General features: G+C 38.0%; 1 protein-coding gene across 2 annotated transcripts in view; it reads right to left on the bottom strand.

Annotated features, from left to right (window-relative positions):
* ttc3 (tetratricopeptide repeat domain 3) overlaps positions 1 to 20,471 on the bottom strand; it is a 29,903-nt gene extending 9,432 nt beyond the window's left edge. Inside the window, exons 1-36 of one of the 2 annotated variants that reach the window (XM_079214111.1) lie at positions 20,413 to 20,471; positions 17,815 to 17,882; positions 17,679 to 17,724; positions 16,797 to 16,953; positions 16,602 to 16,683; positions 16,387 to 16,440; positions 15,797 to 15,953; positions 15,464 to 15,549; positions 14,891 to 14,985; positions 14,540 to 14,602; positions 14,308 to 14,362; positions 13,210 to 13,369; positions 12,962 to 12,992; positions 12,786 to 12,876; positions 12,124 to 12,154; positions 11,672 to 11,732; positions 10,977 to 11,061; positions 10,524 to 10,673; positions 9,960 to 10,040; positions 8,881 to 8,990; positions 8,666 to 8,792; positions 7,943 to 8,065; positions 7,757 to 7,855; positions 7,421 to 7,513; positions 7,254 to 7,318; positions 6,912 to 7,048; positions 6,423 to 6,743; positions 5,459 to 5,728; positions 5,328 to 5,371; positions 4,388 to 4,438; positions 4,214 to 4,293; positions 3,952 to 4,107; positions 2,432 to 2,987; positions 2,035 to 2,103; positions 1,132 to 1,281; positions 723 to 862 (exon numbers count right to left, since the gene is read on the bottom strand). In XM_079214111.1, the coding sequence (XP_079070237.1) occupies positions 723 to 862; positions 1,132 to 1,281; positions 2,035 to 2,103; positions 2,432 to 2,987; positions 3,952 to 4,107; positions 4,214 to 4,293; positions 4,388 to 4,438; positions 5,328 to 5,371; positions 5,459 to 5,728; positions 6,423 to 6,743; positions 6,912 to 7,048; positions 7,254 to 7,318; positions 7,421 to 7,513; positions 7,757 to 7,855; positions 7,943 to 8,065; positions 8,666 to 8,792; positions 8,881 to 8,990; positions 9,960 to 10,040; positions 10,524 to 10,673; positions 10,977 to 11,061; positions 11,672 to 11,732; positions 12,124 to 12,154; positions 12,786 to 12,876; positions 12,962 to 12,992; positions 13,210 to 13,369; positions 14,308 to 14,362; positions 14,540 to 14,602; positions 14,891 to 14,985; positions 15,464 to 15,549; positions 15,797 to 15,953; positions 16,387 to 16,440; positions 16,602 to 16,683; positions 16,797 to 16,953; positions 17,679 to 17,724; positions 17,815 to 17,871 (4,133 nt within the window). In that variant the 5' untranslated portion in view covers positions 17,872 to 17,882; positions 20,413 to 20,471. The remainder of the gene's footprint in view (positions 1 to 722; positions 863 to 1,131; positions 1,282 to 2,034; positions 2,104 to 2,431; positions 2,988 to 3,951; positions 4,108 to 4,213; positions 4,294 to 4,387; positions 4,439 to 5,327; positions 5,372 to 5,458; positions 5,729 to 6,422; positions 6,744 to 6,911; positions 7,049 to 7,253; positions 7,319 to 7,420; positions 7,514 to 7,756; positions 7,856 to 7,942; positions 8,066 to 8,665; positions 8,793 to 8,880; positions 8,991 to 9,959; positions 10,041 to 10,523; positions 10,674 to 10,976; positions 11,062 to 11,671; positions 11,733 to 12,123; positions 12,155 to 12,785; positions 12,877 to 12,961; positions 12,993 to 13,209; positions 13,370 to 14,307; positions 14,363 to 14,539; positions 14,603 to 14,890; positions 14,986 to 15,463; positions 15,550 to 15,796; positions 15,954 to 16,386; positions 16,441 to 16,601; positions 16,684 to 16,796; positions 16,954 to 17,678; positions 17,725 to 17,814; positions 17,883 to 20,412) is intronic. The other variant, XM_079214112.1, reaches the window with a different exon arrangement.
* Positions 20,472 to 25,881: the final 5,410 nt, after the last annotated feature.

Genomic DNA, 25,881 nt, shown 5'->3' with positions numbered 1-25,881 from the left:
ACAAGGAACTTTCACTTTGTGGTTCCTGTGGAAGGAAGTGTCAGGGTTCATACACATTTTGACCAATGGATTTGCATGACTTTTCCATGACTTTAAATCAAACTTCCATGACCAAACATTTTGTGAAATCTCGATGTAAATATGAAAATGTAGTATTTAAACTAACAATAAGAATTCCAAAGCATACAGTATACCTTCAATGACACAAATGAATGAGACAATAGTTTGAATAAAATAATAAACATTTATATAGATGCCTGTATGTATGCCTGCTTATATTTTAAGCGTCTTTCTTTTACAAACATATTCATTATTTAAAACTCAACATAAATGAACGTCATGAACATATGATTGCAACAAATTTCCATGACTTTTCCGAACATTGTGAGATTTTATTTTTTTCCAGGCCTGGAAATAACCATTTTAAAATTCCATGACTTTTCCATGACCGTAAGAACCCCGAGTGTTTCTGAGCACCAGAGTCCCTTCAGAAAACCTCTCATTTTACTGTCGCTGGGTCCGACAGTCTAAGTACGCAGTTAAAGGTTCCTCACAGTAACTTTGAGTGAAGTATTTGAGTAAATGACTGTTACTCTTCACCCTTACAATCTGGTATTGCATGGAAAAAGTACAGATAATAATACACACGTCAACAATACTTGTGTATTACCAACTAAATGTACTTAAAGCATCATTATGCAGAACTTCAGCTTCCCTCTTACCTCACGTATCGCCCGGCCAGCTCGTCAAGCTCCCCCTTCAGGACCTTCAGTCCTTCCTGGTTGGCCTTCTTCTCCTTCTGGTCCTTCTTCACCTCCTCTTCCAGTTTCTGCTGGAACACTGCCAACTCCTTATTGGTCGCCTTGACGAGAGAAGACCGCCAATAACCAATGTTATATTTCATGTGGTATTATTCTACATTATGTTAGCTTCATCTTTTTGTTTTTCCTCCTTAAGTAGAGATGAGGTCTGTTGCCTATCCTTGCGGCTTCTTGACCTTTCTTATCACATTTAATTATTTCATTTTCCCGTTCATTTTATGATGTGTATGCAAATATATATAATTACAGATGAATAAACTTTTATTTTATCTAATAAACTCCCTCTAACCGTAACTGCTCATGGACTTACATTTATATTGGCATTAATCTGTTTAATGTCCGCTTCAAGGACAGTGATCTCTTCTTTACGTCTCAGGTTGACTTTGTCGCAGCCTTTCTCCATTTTCTTGATCTGCTGCTCCAACTTCTTGTTGTTTTTTTGCTTTGCATTGATGTCACCCTGGAAAAACAAACAAACTCACTAAGTCAACAACTTTAAGACAGAGGTAGAATGATAAATTACAACTGTTGTATAGGTATCAGTTAATAAGCAACTGTGGAAAGTAACTAAGTACATTACTTCAAGTACTTAAGTACAGATTTTCAAGGTACTTTAGTGATCCCATTGTATTATACTTTCTATTTCAGTACATCTCAAACGGTAAATATTGTACTTTATACTCCACAACTTTGCATCCCCTTCCAGAAAAAACATGAATCTCCAAATGTGTTGATTCTGAATGTTTGTGATAAATTGAAGGATGAAGTGTTGTTCTAGGTTTAGTGCAAGCCTCTCAGATCAGCAGGAAGAAACAAGCTGAAAACAAATTGTTTTTCTGAGCTTTTTAGAAACACGTAGATCTCTCAGGACAGATGCTACAAACTTGTGATCTTACAGAATATGACGCACTGCTGAAGAGCAAACTACCCAACAATATATAAAGGGGTTCAATTGGCACAAATGTAAACATCTTCTGTCCAGCTCATTAGTAACAGGGAGTGAACCTCCTGTGTGCGTCTGTAAGCGAACGATGTTCAAAAGCACACGATTTCACGTCACCGCCCCAAAGACTGAGGAGTGGTTCAGCTAGATTAGTTTAATTAGTATAATTATTTCCACCCAGTTTTAATAACAAAACCAGGAAGCTTGTATTTAGTCTCTCGTTGACAGAAGGTCAGGTACACGTTATGCACAAAGCGAAACTTAACTCACCTGGCAGCTCTCAAAGCGCTCATGAATCTCTGTATTCACCGCCACGCTCCCCATGGTCTCCTGACACGTCTGAGACACCGAAAGAAAAGAAAAAGTACTTTAAATGTGTCTCACTCACACACACACACACACTTTAGATTTCAGTCCTGGTTGATTTAGAATTACGATTTGAGTGAAAACAGTGGATAATGTGCGAGAGTTGTCTTTTTTTTAAGTGTATAGTTAAATATTTCAGTATGTATCGAATGGAGAAAATGTGTAGTGCAGCATCACCACTGGCAAATGTGGGCCATAAACATATTCACCATTGAGTTATGTACATCAGTAACAAATAGAGAATTAATTCATAATTAAATTAAAATCTTTGAGATGTTTAATTTAACGGTTTGGTATTAACCTGTACTTCTGCATGTTTCTTCAAAAAGCTTTTCTCGGTTGTCATCGACGACGTTTCTAAAAGTCCATCATCCAGATCCAGATCCAAAGCCCCGTAGTCATTCGGTAAAACGTAAGGTGGTTGCGGTGGACTGTCGTCAATACACCAAAGGGCAAAATCATCAAACAGAGGCCGGGAGCTTTTTACATAAGGATTTGGAAGAACGGGACGGACATCAGTCTGTGCAGAAGAATAACTGTCCAGATAGCTCGTGAAAGCAGACTCATGACCCTCATCCAAATACGGAGACCGAGAGTCAGTGCCGGGATCTGCTATTACATCCAAGTCATCGAGGCCGGCTCCGTGCACCGCCTGCTGTAGGGAAACCGCATGCTTCGCCAGGCCGACGCACCTCCCCATCTTTATGAAGCGAAGGGACTCCAGGAGGAAGGACTCAAAGCCACCCGTTTCCTGGATCGTCCGCTGAGCCACGGGAGGGAAATTCCCCAGTTCACCCACCAGCAGAGGGTCCTCGGCCACCAGCGGGCCGTGCTCCTCCAAGATCTGAGCAAAGTAGCTGCGGAGAGACATTCAAATATTCAAAATTAAAAAAGGGCAAATATGCATTCAAAATAATACATGCAGGTGTGAAATGTGAAAAGTATTGTACTTTACTTGAGTAGTTAAATTGTTAAGTAATTTCATTCGTGAAGTAATTTGTCCTATAAAACATTTCATGGTTCCAGCTTCAGAAATATGAAGGTTTTGCAATAATGTTCGTTTAAAGTTTAAACCATTGGTTGGACAAAACAAACATTGTGGAGGTGTCACTTTGGGCTCTGGGTAATTGTTACAACTATTTTCACTGTTTTTACAAACCAAACAACCAATTAATCAATATTAAAATAACAAATAAATGAGAAAATAATCAGCAGAGTAATCCGTAATGAAAATAATCATTAGTTAATAGTTCAAAGGAGCTCAACCTGCTACGGTTTTGGGTTCTTATTTATTTTATCCAAGACAACGACACTATAAATGGATGTCAAGATCCAACTTGTGAAATAGTGATTTTAAAGTAGTTTATTCATTAGCACAACATTAACTGCTATTTTTATAAAACGTTTTCAAAGTATCAAAATAGAAGAAATACTTATATCCTTTACTTGAGTAAAAGTAGAAACGCCACGGTCTATTAGATAAAATACTCCATGTAGTAAAACTCCTACATTATACTGAAATAAAAGTACAGAAAAATCTGCTTTAAGTATCAAAAGTAAAAGTTCTAATTATGCAAAACGTTACATCAATATACAGTATTCTGGGTGGATTAAAAGTGTAGTAATGCATCATTTCATATGATAATTATGTACAAAGTAACTGGCAACTAAAAGTGCATATAAATGTGGTATAGTAGAAGTATAAAGAAGCATAAAATGGAAATACTCAAGGAGAAGTATTCTAAAATTATACTTGTGGAACAGTGCTGCAGTAAATGTACTTAGTTTACGTTCCACCACTGAACAGAAAGTCGCACTTACTCATACAAACTCTCTTTTGTTGGGTCGGGGTTGTTGTCCAAAATCATTTTATAGTGACTTCTGTGTCTGGTGCTGTTGTACTGGTCCTCAAAATCAGCGACTTGCTCTCTTAGGTGAATCGGTACACTGAACAGATCTCCGGGGTCAAGGAATGATCTGCCAACACCAAATCTCAATGTCATACATAAAACAACAGCTGTTATAATAACAGTTACAAATAAAAAAATCTGTTGGTCCGAAGTGGAGGATGAGGAGAACTTACAAAGAGTCATCTTCAAAAAAGTCTTGATCCCATTCATCTCTCGGAGTCTGAGCTCTCGTCTCAGGGAAAACAAAAACGCTCTAAAGGGAAGAGGAGGGGATACACTTTTGAGTTGCGCTATTAAGACGCATTTATCCTCACAAGCAACGACCAACAATCGCAGACTTTTCTTACCCGTGGCTCTCTCTGTTTCTTTTTCCGGCCTCGACTCTTCATAGGAGAATTCTGAAAATAAAAGAGTCACAAAGTTAAATTACATTCAATTGGTATGTGCACAAATGTGTAAAAACAGTGTCAAAGTCTAAAAATGTGCATTGAAGTATAAAATGTTAATATTAGCACTTCAGCGATGCTGGGAGGCAGTTCTTGTTCCCTTCAGATGAAGCCTGGCTTTAAAGTAGTGTTCCTTTTAAAATCCCTTTTAATACCACATACAATTGAGTTTAGTGTATTTTCACTCTCATGCCAACACGGTCATCAATAACTACAATTATGTATAAGGAAGTGCAATAATATATTGATATTTATGTCATATTTCTGCCAGTAATTATACAAGTACTACTACTACTACTGATAGTGCTACTGTTACTACTATAACATGTAGTGCTACTACTACTGCCACTAGTACAATACTTCTACTAGCTGTACATTAACCAATTGAAAAGCTCATTTGTTGTCCATTATACAGCAGTGGGCTTCCTGTCTGCTACAAGTCTGATGAGTCTTTAAAAAAATGAAAATGCAGGAAAAGGATTAACTAGGTGTGTAACATCTCTTAACAGCCCGCAAGAGAAAATATTGAATGCCTTTGTGGATGAAATTGAGAACTATATTAATTTATTTTTGCTGACGATACAGGATTCGATGTTCAATGTTTTTTTAAGAGGTACAGACACTCCGTGCTAACGGTTTCCATTTGTCTCCAGTCTTTATGTTAAGCTGAGCCAACTGCGGTAACATAATTTTTACCTAACTGCCTCATTTAACGCTCTGCAAATAAGTGTATTTCCTTTAAAAAAAAATGCCCGAAATAGTCCTTTGAGCTTCAGCTTATATGGCCATCAAATTCAAAGAGTGAAAAAATAATAATGCTATTTTGTTTCGAAAGACTTACATTTTGATTTTCATCAGACTTTTTTAACACTGAACAATGTCCATCTGAAAGACAAAAAATGGAGAGTCAAATCATTGGCAACAAATAAACAAGACTTCAAATCACATGTTAGAAACGGTAATGATGTGTACCCATCATATCAAAATAGTCATCCAGAATATGGTAGCAGGTGTGATACTCGTCCCTATGCTCCTCCAGAGTCCAGATAAAGAGTCTCGTGTCTTGTGGTGGGGCTTTTTTTAGGTATTCAGTCAAGCCCATGCCTGAAAAAAGCTCTGGCGTAGTACCGAGCTTCTCTATAATTGCGTCTTGCAACGGGCCAAATTTGAGCAGAAAAGCCAGATCCAGCTCCTCCAAGTGTCCTGCGTAGCGCTCGATGAAGGATTTCGCAGCATTCAGACCTAAAGAAAGCAGCAAGTAGGTGGTGAGAATCCACAACATGGCACTGACGTTAGAGTCCACCATTTTTACGTGAATTCTGTTTGCCACAAGAGCTCGATCCAATGGTTCAACCAGACTGATAATTGAAAGGGCTGAAAGAGCTTCAATAAGAACATAAACATCAAAATGTGTGCAGATTTAAACATGATCTGTTACAAGAGCTCTTCTTCAAACTTCTCAATATAAATAGAAGGTTAGTTTAGCGTTAGCACTACAGGAATATCAGATGAATATACTATAGTTAAAACGTCTTTAATCTAACCAGTGAGTAGACTGCAGAGGAATCCTCAGAGCTCAATGGTACGGTTGTGGTTCAATAATGATCGACGGACACACACTTTTCTGGACTGGAAAATGAATTCTAATTTCAAGTTCACTATTCAGACAGTAGAAATAAACCATGTTTAATGTAAATAATACCTTCCGTGTCGTTGTACAGTTTTTAATCCACTGTGAAAATATTTTAAGAAAGAAAAACATCAATATAACAGTTGATTACTTAAAGTGAAACATTTGTAAAATTCTGGTGAACTTAACTATACTCTGAAATTCATCCATTCAACTGCCACATGTTCCTATAGTGTTCATCCTACGATCACTTAAACTCTGAGGACTCACTTATTCAAGAGTAACGCACGCACACACACAGCTGACCTGCATTGTTGAGCTGGCACGCCCAGTTGCTGAGTTTGGGATTTATATCCAGACAGCCACTGAGTAGTTCTATAAGGATTCGTGCCCAAACCCGGTTCTTCCGCTCCAATAGCAGCTCGACGACCTGACTTAGAGTCTCCATTGGCTCCTGCTGCCAGTTCAGAATCCTCCGAGCTACCGAGTTCCCCCTCGAGGAGTCCAGCTCCAGCCAGGGCTTCAGACGGTCCGTCAGGACGGACACGCAGAGGCCCTTCTCCTCCCGCAGCAGCTCCATGTTCTGGCTGATCTGCAGAAGAACTCGATCTCTGTAGAGCCGCCAGGCTGAAAACAAACAAACTGATCAACACTTGTATGGCAGGCGGGAGGCTTCAGCTGAGCTTAGAGCTGCAGTGTGCAAATCAGGTGCCCAAGAGTTAGGTAATAAATGTGCAACTCAGTGAGTTGAAGGGTAACTTCTGTATTTTTCTACCTGGATATTAAAAACGGTACCTTTTTGTTGACCATGGGTCGGTGAATCTTCTTTCTGCTGCAGGATCTCATCGTTGATCGCCTGCTTTTCTTGAAATAACTCCTTATGCTGCTTCCTCTTGAGCTTGTGCTCTTCCTTTGATTTCAACTTCTTTAGACTGAAAATATAAAAAGAGAAAAGGGGAGTTATTTAGAAACCAATGAGTATACGATCCTTTAAAGTGGGTGTTCACGAACTGAACCAAACTGCTTTCTCATCACCGTCTGTGATTCGACTTCTAGCAACAACTCATTTGAACATCAAACGACCAGCTAACCCCTGCAGCTTCACTCAGTCACCAGCATGAACTGAACTCGACTCACCTTGTGCATTTCTGATTCACTTTGGGCTTCTTCTGAGTCTGTGGTCTAACGATGGGATCTTCAAACTGGAGAGAATCAAGACTCAGGTCAACATTGATCATGTGATTCATTCATGAGCACAGGGACTCTAAAAGGTTTTCACCTTCGCCTGCAGAGAATCTTCTTACCTTACACTTTGGCAGCCCTGTCGGACCAAAGATTCTGATACTACAGATTTGGCCGACACAGTCTGGAGTCAAACACGACTCATGCAGGAAATCCTGCAACACGGGAAAAATTACAATTTAAAAACGGGAAGCAAGAAACGGCTCTGTCCAAAGTATAATTAAAACACTAACTCTTGATACTTCAGCTTCATAGTCAAAGGGTCCATAAACATTTTTACCAATACATTTCCATAACTTTTCATGACCATACATTCTTCCAGGTTCTGTCGAATCCTGTTCTGTAAAAACTGTGATCATGAAAGAAAAAAAGAATCAAGAAATACATAGAAAATGTACCTTTTCATTCTTTTCAAGGAATGATGTCTTGAAAGTCTTCCAACAGACGATGTGGTATTCAACATTGCAGTTTTTACAGCAGCATAATTGAATGTAGCCCTACATAAAAGAGGCATATGCGTTATGATAATAATAATTATTATTATTAGTTGAATTCCAAAACGAATGCGTTTTACAAACACTTACCTTAAAATCTGGGTCAGTCAAGTAAATTTCAGCTTTCAAAGGGACGAGGCATTTCTCATGTCGACAAATGGCATCAGGAATAGGAGGAAATTTGCACAACTCTATAGCATGCTGCAGAATTTCCTTTAAAAAAAAGAAAGAGAAAATACAAGTAGGGTAAGCCGCATATCCAATTTCAATTTATGTATTATAACAAAAGATAAAGTAGAGAAATGTAAGAACTGGATATCACCCTAACTTGATTTTCCTTGTTTATTTTCCTTCAGTGCCACTGTTTTATACTTTGTCATATTTATTTATTTTACTCTATTAATTTAAATATTTGAATAGCTGTCTGTGGAGTCCAATCAGTGTAAAACTAGAATTCATCCTTTATTTAGAAAATAAATTCCTGGGTTATGGCCCAAAATGTGCTTTGTGAAGCCACAGTGACCTTTGAACACCAAAATCTAATCAGTTCATTCTCAAGTCCAAGTAAAAGTTTGTGTCAATTTTGAATAAAAAATTCCCTCCAGCCCTCGTGGACCGGACCATATGTAAACCAAAAACATAATTCCTCCAGCCACTGCACCCGTTGGCATGAAGGCATAACATCTGATTACATACAATATAGTTACTGAGGGGGTGAAATACATAAAACATGTTTTCCATGTCCAAATACTCACATGCAACTAAATCATCTTTTAAAATGGATACAAACAAAGACCTCAGATGACAACATACCTTGAAATACTCCGGCTGCGTCTCTTTGACAATCTCTTTCGTGAAAGGCCAGGTGAGTTTACCCGGTGTTATTCGGTTCTTGACTGTCTGCAGGGAATCTGAAAACTGCTCCAGAGCAAGTGCAAACCTGTCCAAAGAAAAATAATATGTATAAAAACAACCAAGGGTGTGAGAATCAATCGCACAAAGTCGGTAAAGACTAGAAGCCGCTGTACCTGTTCTCTCTGAGGTACACCCTCCCGATGGCATAGTAAACCAGACACTGAAACGTCCTCTCCTCAAACGATTTGATCTTCTCCAGAAGTCTTTGTGCTTCTCCAAGTTCCTGCGTGTAACAAAGCAACCACACGTGTAATGACTGCTTCACAGGACATTCACAATTCACACAATGTCAATACACAATACAATGTAAATGATCAAGTTATCCTGTCCATATAATACTAGCTCGACTGTTCCGTGTACAAAAACAACTTTTACTACAAAATAACAAAAAGCCTTTGTGCACTTTCTTTATTGTTTAATTTCCTAAATTAATACCCTCTACTTTTGTTTTATACATTTAGTATTTTGCATTCCTGATATTTGTTGTGTCTTGTGTCTTCTATGTAAGTTGCTTTTACTGTGACAAACTAATTTCCCCTTGGAGTATAACAAACTGTATACATCTATGTAAGCATTTTGACCAATGGATTTCCATGACTTTAAACCAAATTTCCATGACCAAACATTTTGTGAAATCTCTGTGTATACATGAAAAAGTGCAAAAATGTAGTATTTAAACTACCAATGAGAATTCCGAAGCATACGGTATACCTTGAATGACAAATGAATGAGAGACAATAGATTAAACATTTATAGATATACTCAGCGTATGCCTGCTTATATTTTGAGCGTCTTTCTTTTAAAAGCATATTAATTATTTCAAACTCCGTGTAAATGAACGCCATGAACATAACAAATTTCCATGACTGTTCCAAAACTTTTGGGATTTTATTTTTTTCAAGAACTTTTCCAGGCCTAGAAATAACCATTTTAAAAATCCATGACTTCCAGGTTTTCCATGACCACATAGACCCTGTATATATCTATCTTGCGGCAGGAGGAGACAAACTTTTGAACAGTAGTGTATTTCTGTCCTTGTGCTGCTGCAACAACACGATTTCAACTCCAGGAATCAATACAAATGTAATCATCATACATAGGTAGAAACTATTATTATACTAATAATAATAATAATAATAATGACTGCTGTGGACATTCAGGCCGAACGAACCGACATGAATCTATGAGTTACCTCAAGCTGGCCGATTTCTGTCAGTGCTGAGGCGTGGCCGAACAGCAACAACAGTACATCAAGGCTGGAAAGTCCAAGTTCCTGAGACAGAAAAAAAAAGTATTTTACAGTTCAACGTAAATCCAGTAAACTTAAAACTACCACAGATTATTTGACGTGTGTGTGTGTGTGGAGAAATGTTGTACCATGTAAGATGCATGTTAATGTAGTAACTGGCTGCAAAAGAGCTCATTGTATTCATGTTTAAACTGTTGGTTGGATTAAATCAGTGTAACAATGCATTCATTTCATACACTCAGGTTTTTAAAATCTTCAACTGCAAAGTAACTAGTAAATAAAGGCCTCAAATAAATATGGTGGCGTCAAAAGTATGTCCCTCTGAAATTAAAATAGAAAGTTAAGTACCTTAACTTGTACAGTACTTAAAATACTATTCTGTACCAAAATAAAAAAGGGTGGAACCAAATGTGCTGGTGCAACAGAAAGAAGTAGAAAGGTTAGTCTGTAGCCCTGATTTAGGCACATAAATTGTTCATTAGTGTAGAGTGCAGCAGATTTTATTACCTTGGGTGTGCTGGTTTCCAGTAAGACCAGTGCCTTCCTGAAGGCCTCCTCTGCGTTGCGGCTGCGTAGGTCGGCCAGAGCAGTGTGCGCGTCCTGCACCATCGATTTCAACTCTTTACACACGGCTGCTTTATCGTACACTTTCTGATTCTGATTGGATAAAACCCATCACAGAGCAGGTCAGGTGTCTCATTTAATGATGCGGTTACAACTTTAAAGCTAAAAAAGTTAAGTCGCTCTTAAAAACACAGAAGAAAGTGTGGAAGAGATTGATTTCACGATTCTACGATAGCCTCATTGAGCCCCAGCTCAAGGATCTGGCGGGTTGAGTGTCTCCACAGAGGTTTCCTTTTGATACAGTGTATTGGAAGTCTTCAACTTGTGACTAAAGACGAATGCAACATGTTAGTCATGTGACAGAAGCAGAGCATGACACGTTAAGCACCGCCTTACCTCATCTTCAGACGGACTTCTGTTCTTTGGATTCTTCTTAGCTGGTGAGCTGGATGCTCCTTTGCCATTCTTTGAAGAAAGCTCACTGAAAGCACAGAATATTTTTAATCAGCTAAACAGTCAGAAAGGAAGATTCTTTGACCTCAGATCAGATAACAGAAAAAAAAACAGTACATTGGTCTCAAATTGTTAACTGCACAAACATGTATGAAAACTATGATAGAAATAGTTAGATGATAGAGTTGTTTCCTACAGTGAGTCTGACCAATACACTCCGATCTTTGCTGAAAAAAAGGCCACGTCACACGATCGCGGCGCCACAAACATGACCTATTTTTCAATAACTTTTTATCTGAAATATACAAAATAATAAAACACAGCGACGACATTTAAGTAACAGTTTGTAATATTCGGAATTATGTATATCGGTATAAATCAAGCTCAAGACAACATAATCTCTGCACCAAATGTTGTGCTGTTAATCAGGTATACATTTGTTTTCCACTGCGAAAGAAAATGAACAATACACCAATTACATGCAATCTGATCTGTGCACTTTTCATGTAGAACTGCATTTAAAAAGCTGGAGCAGAAAGTGGTGGTTGTAGGATTCTTACGTGGAATCAAAGAGCAGCTGTTTTATTAAGCAGTCATTTATCACAAGCAGTGATTTTAGTAAAAGTGCTTCCGCTAACCTTTTGGATGGTTTCGAGTTTTTAGCGCTGCCGTCTGACTGTGCAGTCTTATCGTTTTTCACTGGAGAGACAGAATGTTAGCCATGAAGTTCAAATAACATGAACAAAATATGTTAACTCTAATGTACAAGTATTTTACGCACAGATATATATGTATAAAAAAACAAAAACAATACAGGCTACAAAGAGACTGCTTGCTACTAAACATGGATGTAAACAATGCAGATTTCAAACTCTAAAAGAAAATTGGTTTGAATGTTTCATTCAGTGAGTCAACACAGACAGTGAAAGCAATACATTAATCAATGTGTATTTAAGGATATGAGACGCATACTGTGTCAATACAGCAATGATATTCAGTTTGTATGCGTTGGACAACCAAAAGTCACCTCAACCAGGATGTGAACCCAGGTCAGAGTGAAATGCGAAAGAACTGGCTGGAACAAACTCACCTGGTTGCTTTTCCAGTTTAACTTCTATGACCTGCCAACACACAAGTTAATTATTAACACTGAACTACATCAAACTTCAGCTAAAGCCACACAAATAGTGTAAATGATCTATTCCGATAGCCGCCTGTTCACAGAGAAAACTAATGATTATTTTAATTATCAATATGAAGATCTATGAATGAAGATCCTTTCTATGGAGGATTATTTTTTACAAAAGAGAAGATTGAAAAAAACAAGAGCTAACACACGAACATTTAAATCATACTATAGTACTAAAATATAGATATAAAGAAATTCAATATGGAAATGACAAATTGCTACTGAAGTGGCAACTTTAAAATCCTGAAATGGAAAATAGAAAAGCTTTAATCAAAAACGTTAATGGAAAAAAACTAAAAGATAACCAACAATCTTAAATCATTCATTTACTCCTGTATTGTTCTCATGTACGGGTGTTCGTTTTGTTTTTAAATGCGTTTATTTTTGTAATTGTCTTTCTTTTTAAGATAGTTTTTGGCCTTTATCAGATAGCGATACATCAGGAAACGGGGAGTGGTTTTAAGAACAAATTATTTCTATTAATTTGTTTTTTCTTTGGAACATTTAATTATTGATGATTGATTATCTTGAGGTCTAAAATCATGACAAAAAGAGTTACAAACCTTAGTCTGTGGAGTAGGATCAATCTTTTTAACAGCTTTTACAACCTGTGGGCGTGACTCCACTGTATGTGCTTTGTTGGTGTTCTCCGGTCTGGAGAAAATCAATTTAAACCATAAATTGATCAGCATTCATTAATCAAGTTGGGTTGTTTAATGTGTACAAAGTATGCACATACCTTTTAGTTGGGGTTTTCTTAGGCGGTCCAACTGAAATCAAAAAGGCATAAATACAGGTTTCATTTAGGGCGTGACAGCAAACAATGAAATGATTATTTCATTTGTGACCAACCAGTTATTTGTCCTCCATGATGAGCAATAATCGGGTCTAAAATTCGTCTTCTGGGTACTTTTGCTGCTTTTGATGGATAAAACCTAAAATGTGATGGAAGGTGCTGCTGTGAGCACGACGGGTCAGTGAAAGTACCTTTGGGTTCGGGCACTTCACTGAACTTCAGGTATTGTTGTTCCAAGTCTTTGACTCCTTCGTGGTCCTCTTTGCACAGCCTCTGGGCCATAGTGTTGGCTTCAAGAGCCTTTTGGATCTCTCCCAGGGAGAACAAAGCCTCACAGTAGCGGTAGTGACCCTGCAAACAAAAACACGCATCAACTTCTTGCTCTTAATATCCGTTCGACTGACATGAAGTGCAGAAGGGTCGACTGCAGTGACAGAGTGAGTCTCCTGCTCAATATGAATAAGCTACATAAAGATGTTTTCCAATGTTTCCCAATATTTTTTGTTTGTGATGCCCAATTAAAGTCCTTTAATGTTGAGTATCTGCACACTAATGGGGGTATGACGTTTTGTATAGAGGACGGGAATCTGTGGGAACCAAGTTCAGACAGGATATCTTATCTCTTTTTTTTACATCTTATGATCAAAATAATTGATTCACAAATAGTTTTATTTTTTTTGCATTTAGGCATCACCTCACACATTCAAGAGCACACATATATTTTTGAGAGAAATTTGATTGCAATGTCAGCCTTAAATCTCATGCTCAACCTGACAATACTATGCTTACAATGTTGACCATCTCAACGTTATCATGCTAACATTTGGTCCTAAATAAGTACAGCTGAGGCTTATGGGAATGTTGTTAGTTCTGCAGGTATTTTACCTAAACTGAAGTATTTGACTAATCAAAATGTTGGATGAATTAATGAAGTTTATCACCAACATTATCACAAATCATACTGCGGGGACCGTGAATATTGATGCCAAATTTCATGGCCATCCATCCAGGAGTTGCTGAGATATTTCAGTCTGTATCAAAGTGGTGAACGACCAGCTGTTATTAGAACCATGCCGTTAAAAAGTACCTTTAAAATCCAAATTGGTTCTTCATCAGTTTCTAATGTGTAATCTGTTGCGAGTCCTTGAATCTGTAGCCAACCACACCAGGACTGACCATCCTTGTTGGCTCAAGGCATCTTTTACATCTGTGTAATTAATTAATGTTGGATAATTTTCTCTTTTGTTACATTCATGTTAACTGGATAAAAAAGAAAAAGAGATTAGTACCTTTGCCCAGAGTGGTTTTATCAGAATAGCACATTTCCCATCACCAACTGCTTTTCTGTAAAAAAAAATATATATATATTAAAAAGTCATGTTTGGGTTGAAAAAAATCTTGTAACTTTTTTTGCATTAAAACAGCTCATTCTCTACTGAGATATTTGAAGGTCAAACTAAGTTTTCTACTGATACTCTGCACTTCAATTACTTACAGACGAAAGGAATAAGTGGTACTTACAGATATTCCTCACATCGGATATAGCATAATGCTCTATTTCCATAAACTATGTGGTTGTCAGGGCTGGAAAGAAAAAAAAAGAAAAAAATATTTATTACACCTATACGCTCTAATACAATTACTCTGAAATGAATCTTCTTTGTGAAACTTGTGTTATTTGTTGTCAGAGTTAAATCAGCTGAAGGCTGTAGTTTAAGGTGTTTTTAATATTATATTGAGGTATTTCTAATAATGTGTCCCATTCATGAAGTAATGAAATACTAAAATGCCCACGGGTATCAAAGATAGGGTCGTAATATTTGAATGTATTATTGTGCACTTATAGATAATATTAAAAAAATATTGACTTACTAATATATGATGGCTTTGGAATAAAACACAACAGCATCCACATACTGCTTTTTCTGGAAGTTTTCATTTCCTTTCTTCTTCATTTCTTCACTTTTCTGGACGAGGACCCGACAAACCAAATATTATATTCCCTCAGGTACAAGACAAACATTTATAGACAGTCGAGTTTCGGTCTGACAAGTTTTATTTAAAACATAAAACCAAACATTCAATCTGTAATGATTTGTCCAAATACAAAATTCAGCAGTGTGCCAGTTCGTGGGCTTGGTTAAAATGAGGTGCCACCGTACAGCTCAGTATTGCGGAAATATATCACATTACTGAAACTAAAGTCTAATTGTATAACATGTTCTGTGTACAACTGAAGTATTCCAAGTATTCGTATGTGGACTCAAGTAAGAGCTGTGTTATCAAATTAGGTAACGAGGGATCAACAGTGATTAATGTTTCAGATACATACTTTAACATACAGATATTTGCACATAAAAGCAATTAAGTACAAAATACAGAAAACGGCAACAGTTAAACAAGTTATATCAGAGAGACTGCGGGTATATCACGTTGTTGTCTTACCTCGACTAGATGGTCAGAAGGTCGAGCCATCAGTGACTTCATCGTCCTTTGCAAGTTGGTACCCATTTCCTGAATATACTTAGCAACTGGTTAAAAGCAAGAGACAAGTGTGCGTTTAACCATCAACATATGAGTTCCAATAGGCTTTAGTGTTTGGACAACTTGTGAAACACTGCATGTAGATGTGTTGTACAATATGAAATGTAGCTATTTGATAGCCTAAAATAGAAAATGGAATAAACCGCCCATTTAGGTTTTCCTCTCAACATGAATTATTACAAAATGACTCAAAACAGAAAAACATCTTAAAGATTGAACGGTTTTGTATCTTACACTCTGTGAAGATGAGGCGCAGGGCTGTGTAGCATGTGTGTGGATGGCCGAGGTCCAGGACGCGATGGCGAATACGGGGTTCTCCAGTTCGCTCCAACCAGTGTAATGCGTCGTCCAAAACACCCTGGGAACGCTGAGAGTATGAAGTCAGAGAAAGCTGTCAACGAGAGAAACATTCAACTGTGTCTATTGATCACATAGGAAATGACAAAACAAGTAGGTATTTATTCAACTGTAGGATGCTTTTGACTGTTGTGTATTTTTATAACTATTATAGATAGGTGAACAGTGGAAATTTCTAGGGGTGGAACAATCTGGCATTTCTTCTCCCAATACCTCAACTCAGCTAATATCAGCATGTATCTGATGCCAACATTTTTTCAAATTTAAAATCTACACGACAATACAGTATACCTTTTCAATGCTACATCGTGGATGACACAAAAATATATCGTTACTGTCAAAAAATACTAATTCAGATTGGATGTGTTGAAATTAACACCCACTCAATTGTTTAAAGTTCCCTTTACTCGTATTCATTGATAACCTCTTCCATTTTCAATGCACACAATCACTTATTCCAGACTTACCAAGTTGAACATGTTGCTTATCGACACAACATGCTTAGTCTGGTCTTTTAACAGCTGGAACAGAAAAACATCATGTCTAAAAAAAAAAAAAACTTGCATACGTAGGCAGTGAGTTTCAAGGCGCTTTCAATATGATCCTAAACAAAACTTTTAATTCCCAGTTCAAGTTCCAATGATTTCATGATCTCCACTGAAGTACAACATAGTCAACTTACAGTTCCTTTCTCCAGGGCTCTCAGGATTGCCTCCACTATTTCTATCCTGTGCAGGTGCTTCAGACTTATTTTGGCAGTGCCACTAGAAGTAGAAAATTGCAAACTGTTTAACGATCTAAACATTGACGATTAAACGTGTTATTAATTGGGGGGGTTTTAAACAAATGTTCAGATCCCATTAATAATTTTACTTACTTTGAGATTAGACCCAGTTCTACAGCCCAGCTAACAGTGGTACCCGACTCATCGCGTTGCAGCAAAATAGGAAGCCAGAAGGCACAAATTCTCATCCGCTGCCCGGCTTCTCTTCTGGTCTCAACAGGGAGACTAATCCATCGTTCAAAGACCCTTTCTAAAAAAAAAAAAAAAAAAAAAAACATGCAGAGAATATATTTAGTTTCACTGAGCCGAGAGCAGCATAAATAAGTTACCGTCTCAATTTGAACAAATACAATGACAAATGTAAAAAGGTAAATGGAAGAAATGTTATATTAAAAAAAACGTTCAACTTCCATGCAGCATGAAGAAAAATACGGACAGATATTTGCACCTTTGTGTTCTGCATCCTAAGAGCAGGGATTTTATAAGCATATGATGTCTGACGTAACCAAAAGGCGAGTAGGCTAATACATATCTGGTTCTCAAGGCTAAAAGGGTTTGTCCCGCATGAGTAACACTGAAGTGTTTAAATTTCTATTGTAATGGCAACAGATCAAAAAGGAGAGCGGCTGAGACTCTGGAACAAGTTCTGTTCCGGTTTTAGTTCGGGGCGTGACTCTCCTAGCAACAACCCCTTTCGACAGACAGCAGTCCGATAATCAAAGGCTTGTCTCAACACAGAGTTTTCAGAAAGGCAGTATACTCAGAATAAGGGATTCAAACAGTATTATAGTCAAATAAAACATATTTGACATCACATTTTCCTTAGCATTTATTTATATAAAACTTCAGAAAAAAAAACACCAAAATGTAATAATATTATTAACACCTTGAACTTACATTTTGAAATGTCAAAACATGACCCAATTTTCAGTTTGTATTGATCTCAGATATCACAAATATGAGCTAATTCTTTACCTGATGGACGGAGGGCGACAATTGTGTCATTCTTGGTCAAAAGTTTCTGGGGAGGGAAAAACAATTATCAGTAACATTTAAAAAAATATGCTGGCTAAATGTTCTTAATCAGATTTTTTGGGGTTTAATAACTCACAACACTCATCCGGTCTTTAATGTCCTCCCATTCATTGTCAGAATCGGAGTCTGACATGTTGTCCAAATCTGTGAGAACACTTGCATTAATTAGATCCATTCCCCAAGACAGTGAATCAGACTTGAATGTTGCAGGTTGTTGATTTTAATGAGTTTCACTGTAGGAAAACATCATGCCCGTTTTTATTTCTGTCAAAAATGCATCATTGTTGTGTGGTAATAGAACTGTTGTGCACATTAATGTGAAAAATCTGCAATGCATTATGCACGATATTGTACTTTTTACTACTTTTCAAAAAACCACGTCTCTTCGGATGTGCTGATGTTGAATGTTCAATATAAACTGAAGGATAATACTGCGTTCACACCAAACACGGCACGAATTATTCGCGCGACCAGATTACATGTAAAGTCAATGCACAGACGCGATAGGTTGCGAAAAAGCGTTTTTTTCGCCGGGCGGTGCAATAGATGTGTTTGAGGCGGCACGAACAGAGTGGAGGACACGGCGCGAATTCGCGCGAGTTGAAATATCCCAAATCCGGCGATAAAACCGCGTTGAGAATCAGCGTTGAGAAGCACCATCGCTGTCTTGCCGTTTCTGAATCAAACTGCTGCTGAAGTAGCGCTGGTAGCGGCCGTTATTCAGACGCTGTTGTGGGACTACGGATAATAGTATGAACCCAGCCACGATGGAGTTTGATGTTCCGACGTATGTGGAATTTACACAACAAGTATAAAGCAGAACGAGTGGTTATTTCCATGGTGGATGGCAGAAACGGTAACGGTGTTTTTACGGAGATAAGCCAGGCGCCGTTCCTGGAGGAGTCAGTGAAATTCACCGAGCTTTGTGCGGCTACGGATGATGTTATGAACCCAAACGCGAGGGCGTTTGACGTTCCGACATGTTTGGGACTTCCACAACAAGTATAAAGAGAACTAGTGGTTATTTATTCCATGGTCGATAGCGGAAAAGAGAACTCTTTTTCACGGAGAGAAGCGACGGCGATAAGCCAGGGCCCCTTTGTCGCAGAGCAATTTTTCGCGTCTGGTGTGAACACCCTTGTTTCACTCGCGCGAGTGAACTGAAGCAGTTTGGTGTGAACGCAGCCTTAGTGTTGAGAAAATCCTCCTAGTTCTTTAGCTAAATCAACTTCTTAAAGCCTCTTGATCAACTGGAAAAAAACATTTTCACAATGCTTAAAACAGCTGCAAACATGTGATTTGATAGAATATGATGCACTGCTGTAGATTAAACTACCCAGCAGAATATAAAGTTAAAATGAACACAGCCGTTATCATTTAAGGCAGTGAAATACAACATACAGTTTAATACAACAATAATATTAATCCAGACATGATATAAAATACAATGCTAGTAAGAGTGCTATCTTGATCTTAAGAACAAAAGGAGGACAAAAGTCTAAAATTCCCCGACATTACCTCGGTGTCTGTGATAAGGTAAAATAAGGTAAAAAAGTTAATAATTTCCAAAAGAAATTGTATGTATAAATGTATCTGTCGAGTTAATGACTCTGAAAATGAGATCTTGGTTTTATCAAACCAAGTATAGTACCACACGCTACCAGTCCCATCTGTGGAGACACTGGTACAGCTATCTATTTATAAAGCATTGACAGGTCTATGTATTTTAACTGTGCTTTTATGTATTTTGTATTATCTGGACCTTGAGTCTGTAGTACAAGTTTAATTGATTGATTAATACTACACAATGAGCACTTACACTTCAAGTACATTAAGCTGATACACACTTTTACTTAAGGTTTGAAATGCAGGACTTTTACTTGTATAATAGTATCTTCAGAGTGGTATTAGTACTTTTACTGAAGTAATAAAGCAGCTAAATACGTTTATCTCGTGTATTGTCCTTCACATATTTTAAAACGAGAGCGTGTGGTCAATATTTTAAAAAGCCTAACCTACGGTGAGATCAGTCACATGTGAGTGTGTGTTTCGTTTGACCAGTGGACACAAAGGAAAAGATACCTAACTTTACACTTGAGTCACGGTGTGTCGTTTAGTCACCTTTAACGACGTATTTGGGGCACAGCAGACACTTTTTAAAAAAACAAATAGTTTGCGTACTGGGGATGATTAACTATGACGTAGTGTATCAACAAAATGTCATTATTTGTATTATTATAAGCATTTTGTCGAAATAATATCTCTTCGGAATGACGTGCCTTGTAGCTGCTATTTTATTGGTTATTAAAATGTTAGCACGTTGAGCCCTTAGCTAGCTAACCTGCGTAGATAGTATCGTAAAACGTTTCGTTTTTTCGACTAAAGAGCGAATTATGGAGCCAACTACATTACAATGTTGTGTTGTAAATATAGGTCAGCCTGTATGCTGTATTAACTCATAACGAGCGGTTTAGTTTCAACTAATTAACGTGACGATTTGTTGTTTTATCGCCACGCAAACAAGTGCGAGACGAGGCAAGATTCAGTGTGACGAGTTAACATCCGCTAGTTTTTCATATATATATATATGTATGTATATGTGTGTGTGTATGTGTGTGTGTGTGTGTGTGTGTGTGTGTGTGTGTGTGTGTGTAGTGAGTTAAAGAACACGTACCTTGTTTTATTTGTCGTGTAAACACTTAGCAGCGCTCTGTTGATCTGCTCATGTTAATGTGCGGAAGTTAGAACTGTTCACGTAGCCCACGCAGCGCCGCGTGTAATCAGCAGAAGCTCACGTGACAGGACGGGACGGTTCAAAACGCCTCTTCTTCGTCTTCTTCTACTGCTGCTGCTGCGCTTCCGACGGACTTCAAACAGCGAGGCAGGAACGACGCCCCTTAGTGATCATCTTTTTTATTTTATTTTAAATATGTTTATTTTGAATGACGAGGCAGTGGAGTGGAAACTAATTTAGTACATTTACTAATTTACTCATTTGACTGTGGTATTACTTTTACTTATAAGTATTAAAGTACTTCTTCCACTAATGATGTACAAATTATTTCTCCTACCACATACGTTTACATTACAAAAATAGGGTAATACATAGCTGTTGTTGTCATTTCCATGTGTTATATCATCCCATCAAAGAACCATCTGTATATATAATATTGCTATTGTGGATTATTTTTCTTCTTTACTGTTTTTATTACTGTTTATTTATATTACTTGTTTTTCATTTCATTATGTGTCTCTGGTGTGCACTGCTGTTGTAATCCTGCAATTTTCCCCACTGCGGGGCAAATAAAGGATTATCTTATCTTATTTTATAAAGTAAAAATACAACCAGTTTGTCCAGAAATACTGTATGCACATTTTACCAGCACACACACACTTAACTTGCACTGATATCAGAAAGAATAATACAAAAAAAGAATACAACGCATCTTGTTTACAATTTCCTTCCGGGCGAAGCCTACACGTCCAACTTTCATGATGTTCATGACATGACAGTATAATGATTCTAAACAATGTATATTTAACTCATTTTAGGCGAGTCACTACGGGCTAAAACATTGTTGGTATTTTCATGCACTGGTCAATTTTAGGATTTTGGTCAATTTTTCTTCCATGATGTATTTTTCAGACTAGAAGGAAGAAAACAAACCTTGTATTACTTTGTCTATTTGCGTCTTTAGATTTCTACCTAAATTCTGCAAGAGATAGTATTAGGACTATTTTGAATATTTAAACAAAACATTTCAGAAAACTTGTGATACAAGTGTTTATCTTATTTATTGAATTAACAGTGTTTTACCCTATACCTGCAGTGTCCTGCAAATTGTATTGGATTTTACAATTCATATCATATGAGTGTTTAATGTTGACAATATCTTCGAAGTGAATAAAGGGAGATTTTCACACTTAAAGGTGCTAACACAAGCTGGTATTATGAACAACATAGCTTTAAAACTGTTAATATTTAGAGATTTTTTTTAAAGGGATTTAGTTCAGGTAACTCTTATTATAGCAGCATATAAAGTAGAAATTATTAAATAATAATCTTTTAGTAACAGCAATACAGTACATTAAAACAGCAGACAATGTTCACTGTTCATTTCTGTTTAATTTGTCTTCAGCTCAAAGTTGTCCTTCTGCCTGAGGAGGCCCTGGAAGAATTTCTCAGAGTACAGGAAAAAGTCTCTGTTCCGCTCCAGGTCCTGAGCATTAATAATACGAGTCACCAAAGCTTGTTGTATGGCCGGAGACTCACAGGGGTGATGCTGCACCTTGTGACTCACATTCCTCCCTGGCTCGATAGCTAACAGACCCTGAACGTCCTCACGGCCAGTCGTATTGCCGAGAGTCTTTCTGTTCCCCACAACTTCAGTGGTTTTATTTCTTCTGTTTGACACTTCAAGTCCAAAGTCTTCAATGGACCCGTCTGTTTTACAGCCTCTGCTAATGTCAGCAGTTGAATTGGGCGTGGTCGTCTCGTTAGACGTATCAGTCAAGATACTAACCAGGCTGTCATTAAAAATGTGTTTACTCAAGCAGGTCCTATTGGTTCTGCCTAACGTGTTAGTTTGTCCTGGTCCCCCTGCGGCCCCGGCTCTGGGTCTTCTGGGTGCTGGAGTCTCCTGGATGTTTCTGTGCAGATAGGCTGTGTAGCCCTGCACCAGGCGACCCAACGCCGTCTTGTAAGTCAGGCGCAGCGACTCTGCAGATCCTGGAGGTACAGAGTGCAGACGAACCTATGGGAACAAAATCAGATCAAGTGACAGTGACAACAATGTGATGTAGAAGTAGCTTGTCCTTCATGTAGAGAGGAGGAGGCGAGGTGTGTACCACCATGTCTGACTTTCATGCAGGAGACCAGAGTTTGCTTCCACTACAGGTCTCCAACTCCAATCAGCCTTTCTGCAAACCTTGAATCAGTTTGTGATTTCCACATATGGCAGCTATAGCAGAGCAACATGATGGTTCATGAGGAGTCTTTGTGTTTGTGTCCATCTGATTAATGCAAGTCCAATATTTTCTATCTTTTAGCTCTGTTTTTGGTCTGCACCAACTCTTGAGGGAATATGTCTATGTAGCTGCTAAGTGCTCCATTTTGTTCACTGTCTGCTATTGGCTTCTAAGCAAGTAGTGTACAGTGGCTTTTTACAGCATTCATTGTGAGCCTCAACTCACTATAAGACAAGAAAGAAGAATTATCTGGTTCTGCCACATTGATATTGATGACCTATTATCTAATTACCATACAAATGTTTTGCATGGTGGTGCTTATTTTCGCAGAGGATATGTATGTATTTCAGATATTTATCCTAATAAAAAACTTAAAATGCTTTTTAACTTCAGCTGGACTGTTTTCCTTTGTCTGTCCTGACCTGGTGAATCCTCATATGTAGATGAAACGCAGCTCCTGCCAACCACTGCTGCATGGACACTGAACTCATCCTCTTCCTTATGGTCATCCTCTCATAGTGGTCAATCAGCTCAAGCTTCAGCCAGTTGTCATGGAGCTCCGTGGCCTCGGCCATCTTTTCCTGATTGTTGGCGATGCCGGGGATCCGGCGGAGGTAGCTGTGGATGAGCCGGCCAATCCTTGAAGAACTGCTGATGCCAAAAATCCTCTTAGGCTGGGCTCTCTGAGCTGATGGGTTCCCCTCTGTGGATTCCTGTGCTCGGACCTGGCGGGATAACACACATTTGGAATTCTGAGTTTCAGTTCTGTTTTAGCATCATTTTTTTATGATACAATACAACAAAAATATGTATATTAGTAGCCTTTGTGGTGTCAAATCATACTTAGGTAAAAGTACAAAAGTATTAGCATCAAAATAGATTTTAAATACCATAATCATTTTGCAGAATTGCTAATTTCGGAACAATATATATTATATTATTGGAATATAATTATTGATGCATTAATAATAAATGAAATAAAATACAAATATGATAATACATCATAATGTGTTGATTTATTATTACATTGTAATATTTGTTTTGTATAAATAACCTAAGTCTAAAGTATATAAATGTAGTTGAGTAAAAGTAAAATATTTGGAAGAAGAATAACGTATCAACATGGAAATACTCAAGTACAAGTACCACAGACTATATTAAAGTACAGTTCACAACTGATGTTCAGTCGGTGTTTAACATGTTTATCATCTTAGTTTAGCATGTCAGCATTGAAACATTTTCTAATCGACAGCAAATACAAAGCACAGATGGGAGTGCTCTTAAAGATATTTGAACTCACAAAACCAAAGTATTGAACACATATTAAAGAGTATAGTTTGGACCTGATAGAACTTAAATGTATGCAACACGTGTCATAGCAATCCATCCAATGATTGAGTTGAGTAGAAAACGTCAATCTGCTGGAGGCGCTGGAGAACAAGTCAATAGGCATCATCTTCTGGGGAAGATGAATATCTGGACCAAATTTCATGACAATCCATTATCCATCCAATAATTGTCAAGATATTTCAGCAAAAACCCAACATCAACCTGGACGTTCTGACCTTTTGGAACCCTGCAGAGGATAGGAATGAATAATCCCATGCTGACAATATATAAAACAAACCTACTTGTTGGGCGACCTGCTCAAAAAGCACGGACAGAGCCAGAGCAACAACCCCGACTCCGCCACTGATGACCCTGCTGCTGCCTCCCAGCTCGCCGGTCAAGTTGAGGCCGAATACAGTCTGCAGCTCCCCGCTCATGCTCCGCTGCAGGAAGGCATGGTGATGCTGCAGAGCGGCAGGGGAGTCCAGCGATAGGAAGGTGGTGAGGACGGGATCCAAAGAGATATCAGGGATGATGCTGGCGTCTCGAGCCACTGAGAACAGCTCCTGGACGGTGGCTGGAGAAGGAAGACACAAAGTGCGACCCGTCAGAATCATGGCTGTGTGTCTGTCTGTCTGTCTGTCTGTCTGTCTGTCTGTCTGTCTGTCTGTCTGTCTGTCTGTCTGTCCAGCCAGCGTCTGCTCATTATCTGTGTCTCTGACCCTCTGTGTGTTTATTTGCCCCCAGTCAGAAAGATGTTATCATTCAGCATGAGCACTCCAACAGCACACTGGTGCACATAAACACAAACGCATAACAACCCATCTGTTCTAATAAAAGAAGTATTCAGATTCTTTACTGGTACCAAAGTGTGAAAATACTCCACACAAGTAAAAGTCCTGCATTCAAAACTTTACCTTACTTAAGGAAAAATACTCCAAGTACTCCAAGTAAAAGTATTCATTTTGTGAAGTAAAAATGTTCCCTGCCAGTGTTTTACAAATATAAATATGAGGTTTCTGGATTAATATTACGACTTCTTCAGTTTATCCCAAAAAAATTATGGAATGTATGAACTGTAATGTGTAAAGTAAAGCTGTCAGATAAATGTAGTGCAGTAAAAAGTACAATATTTACCTTTAATGAGGTAGAAGCATACAGTTACATATTTTAAATAATAAAGCACAAGTGCCTTGAATTTGCACTTAAGTACATATAGCCTGCTGGAAAACATCCTCCACCATTGCCTTTGTCTGTCACATGTTTTCTTTTTCATTCTCACTCACTTTGGTCAATTTTCTATCTCTCCAGCCAAAGGTTAAAAGTACAAGATGTATGTAAAGTGTAGGCTCAGCAGCATAAAACACTGTTCCATGAAAAAGCAATATGTATTAAGAATGTCAAGCACGTCAGAAGGGAAGACAGACTGAGGACAGCTTAGAAGAACAGTAAACAACTGAAGTCAATACAAAAATATTGCAGCAACAGCAAGCTTTAGTAACCACCTGTTTCAGATCAACTGATAAATAAAACCGATTACACAGCACTTTTTCTAATCAGGTTGGCATTTAGACTCAGACACAACCATTGAACATTAACCGTAATGTCAATAAGCAGTCAGGACACTTTGAGGGCCAGATATACTGTGCTGAGCCCTTCAGCACAAGTGAGAGTCAAAGAGATATTGAGTTTGTTCAGTGGTGTTTAGAAATAACCTCAAAGCGTCCAGATGTCTATAGGCCGACTGTTGTGAAAATGTGTACACTTAACTGTGCAGCGTTTCCTGGAAGTAAGAAGAAGAAAAAAATCCCACATAACCACAAATATTTCTGTTTTTATATGAATT

Source organism: Taurulus bubalis (assembly GCF_910589615.1).
Source record: "Taurulus bubalis genome assembly, chromosome: 2".
NCBI classification, from domain to species: Eukaryota; Metazoa; Chordata; class Actinopteri; order Perciformes; family Cottidae; genus Taurulus; species Taurulus bubalis.
The sequence above is the reverse complement of the archived record's forward strand: the minus strand, read 5'-3'. Positions and strand labels throughout refer to the sequence as shown.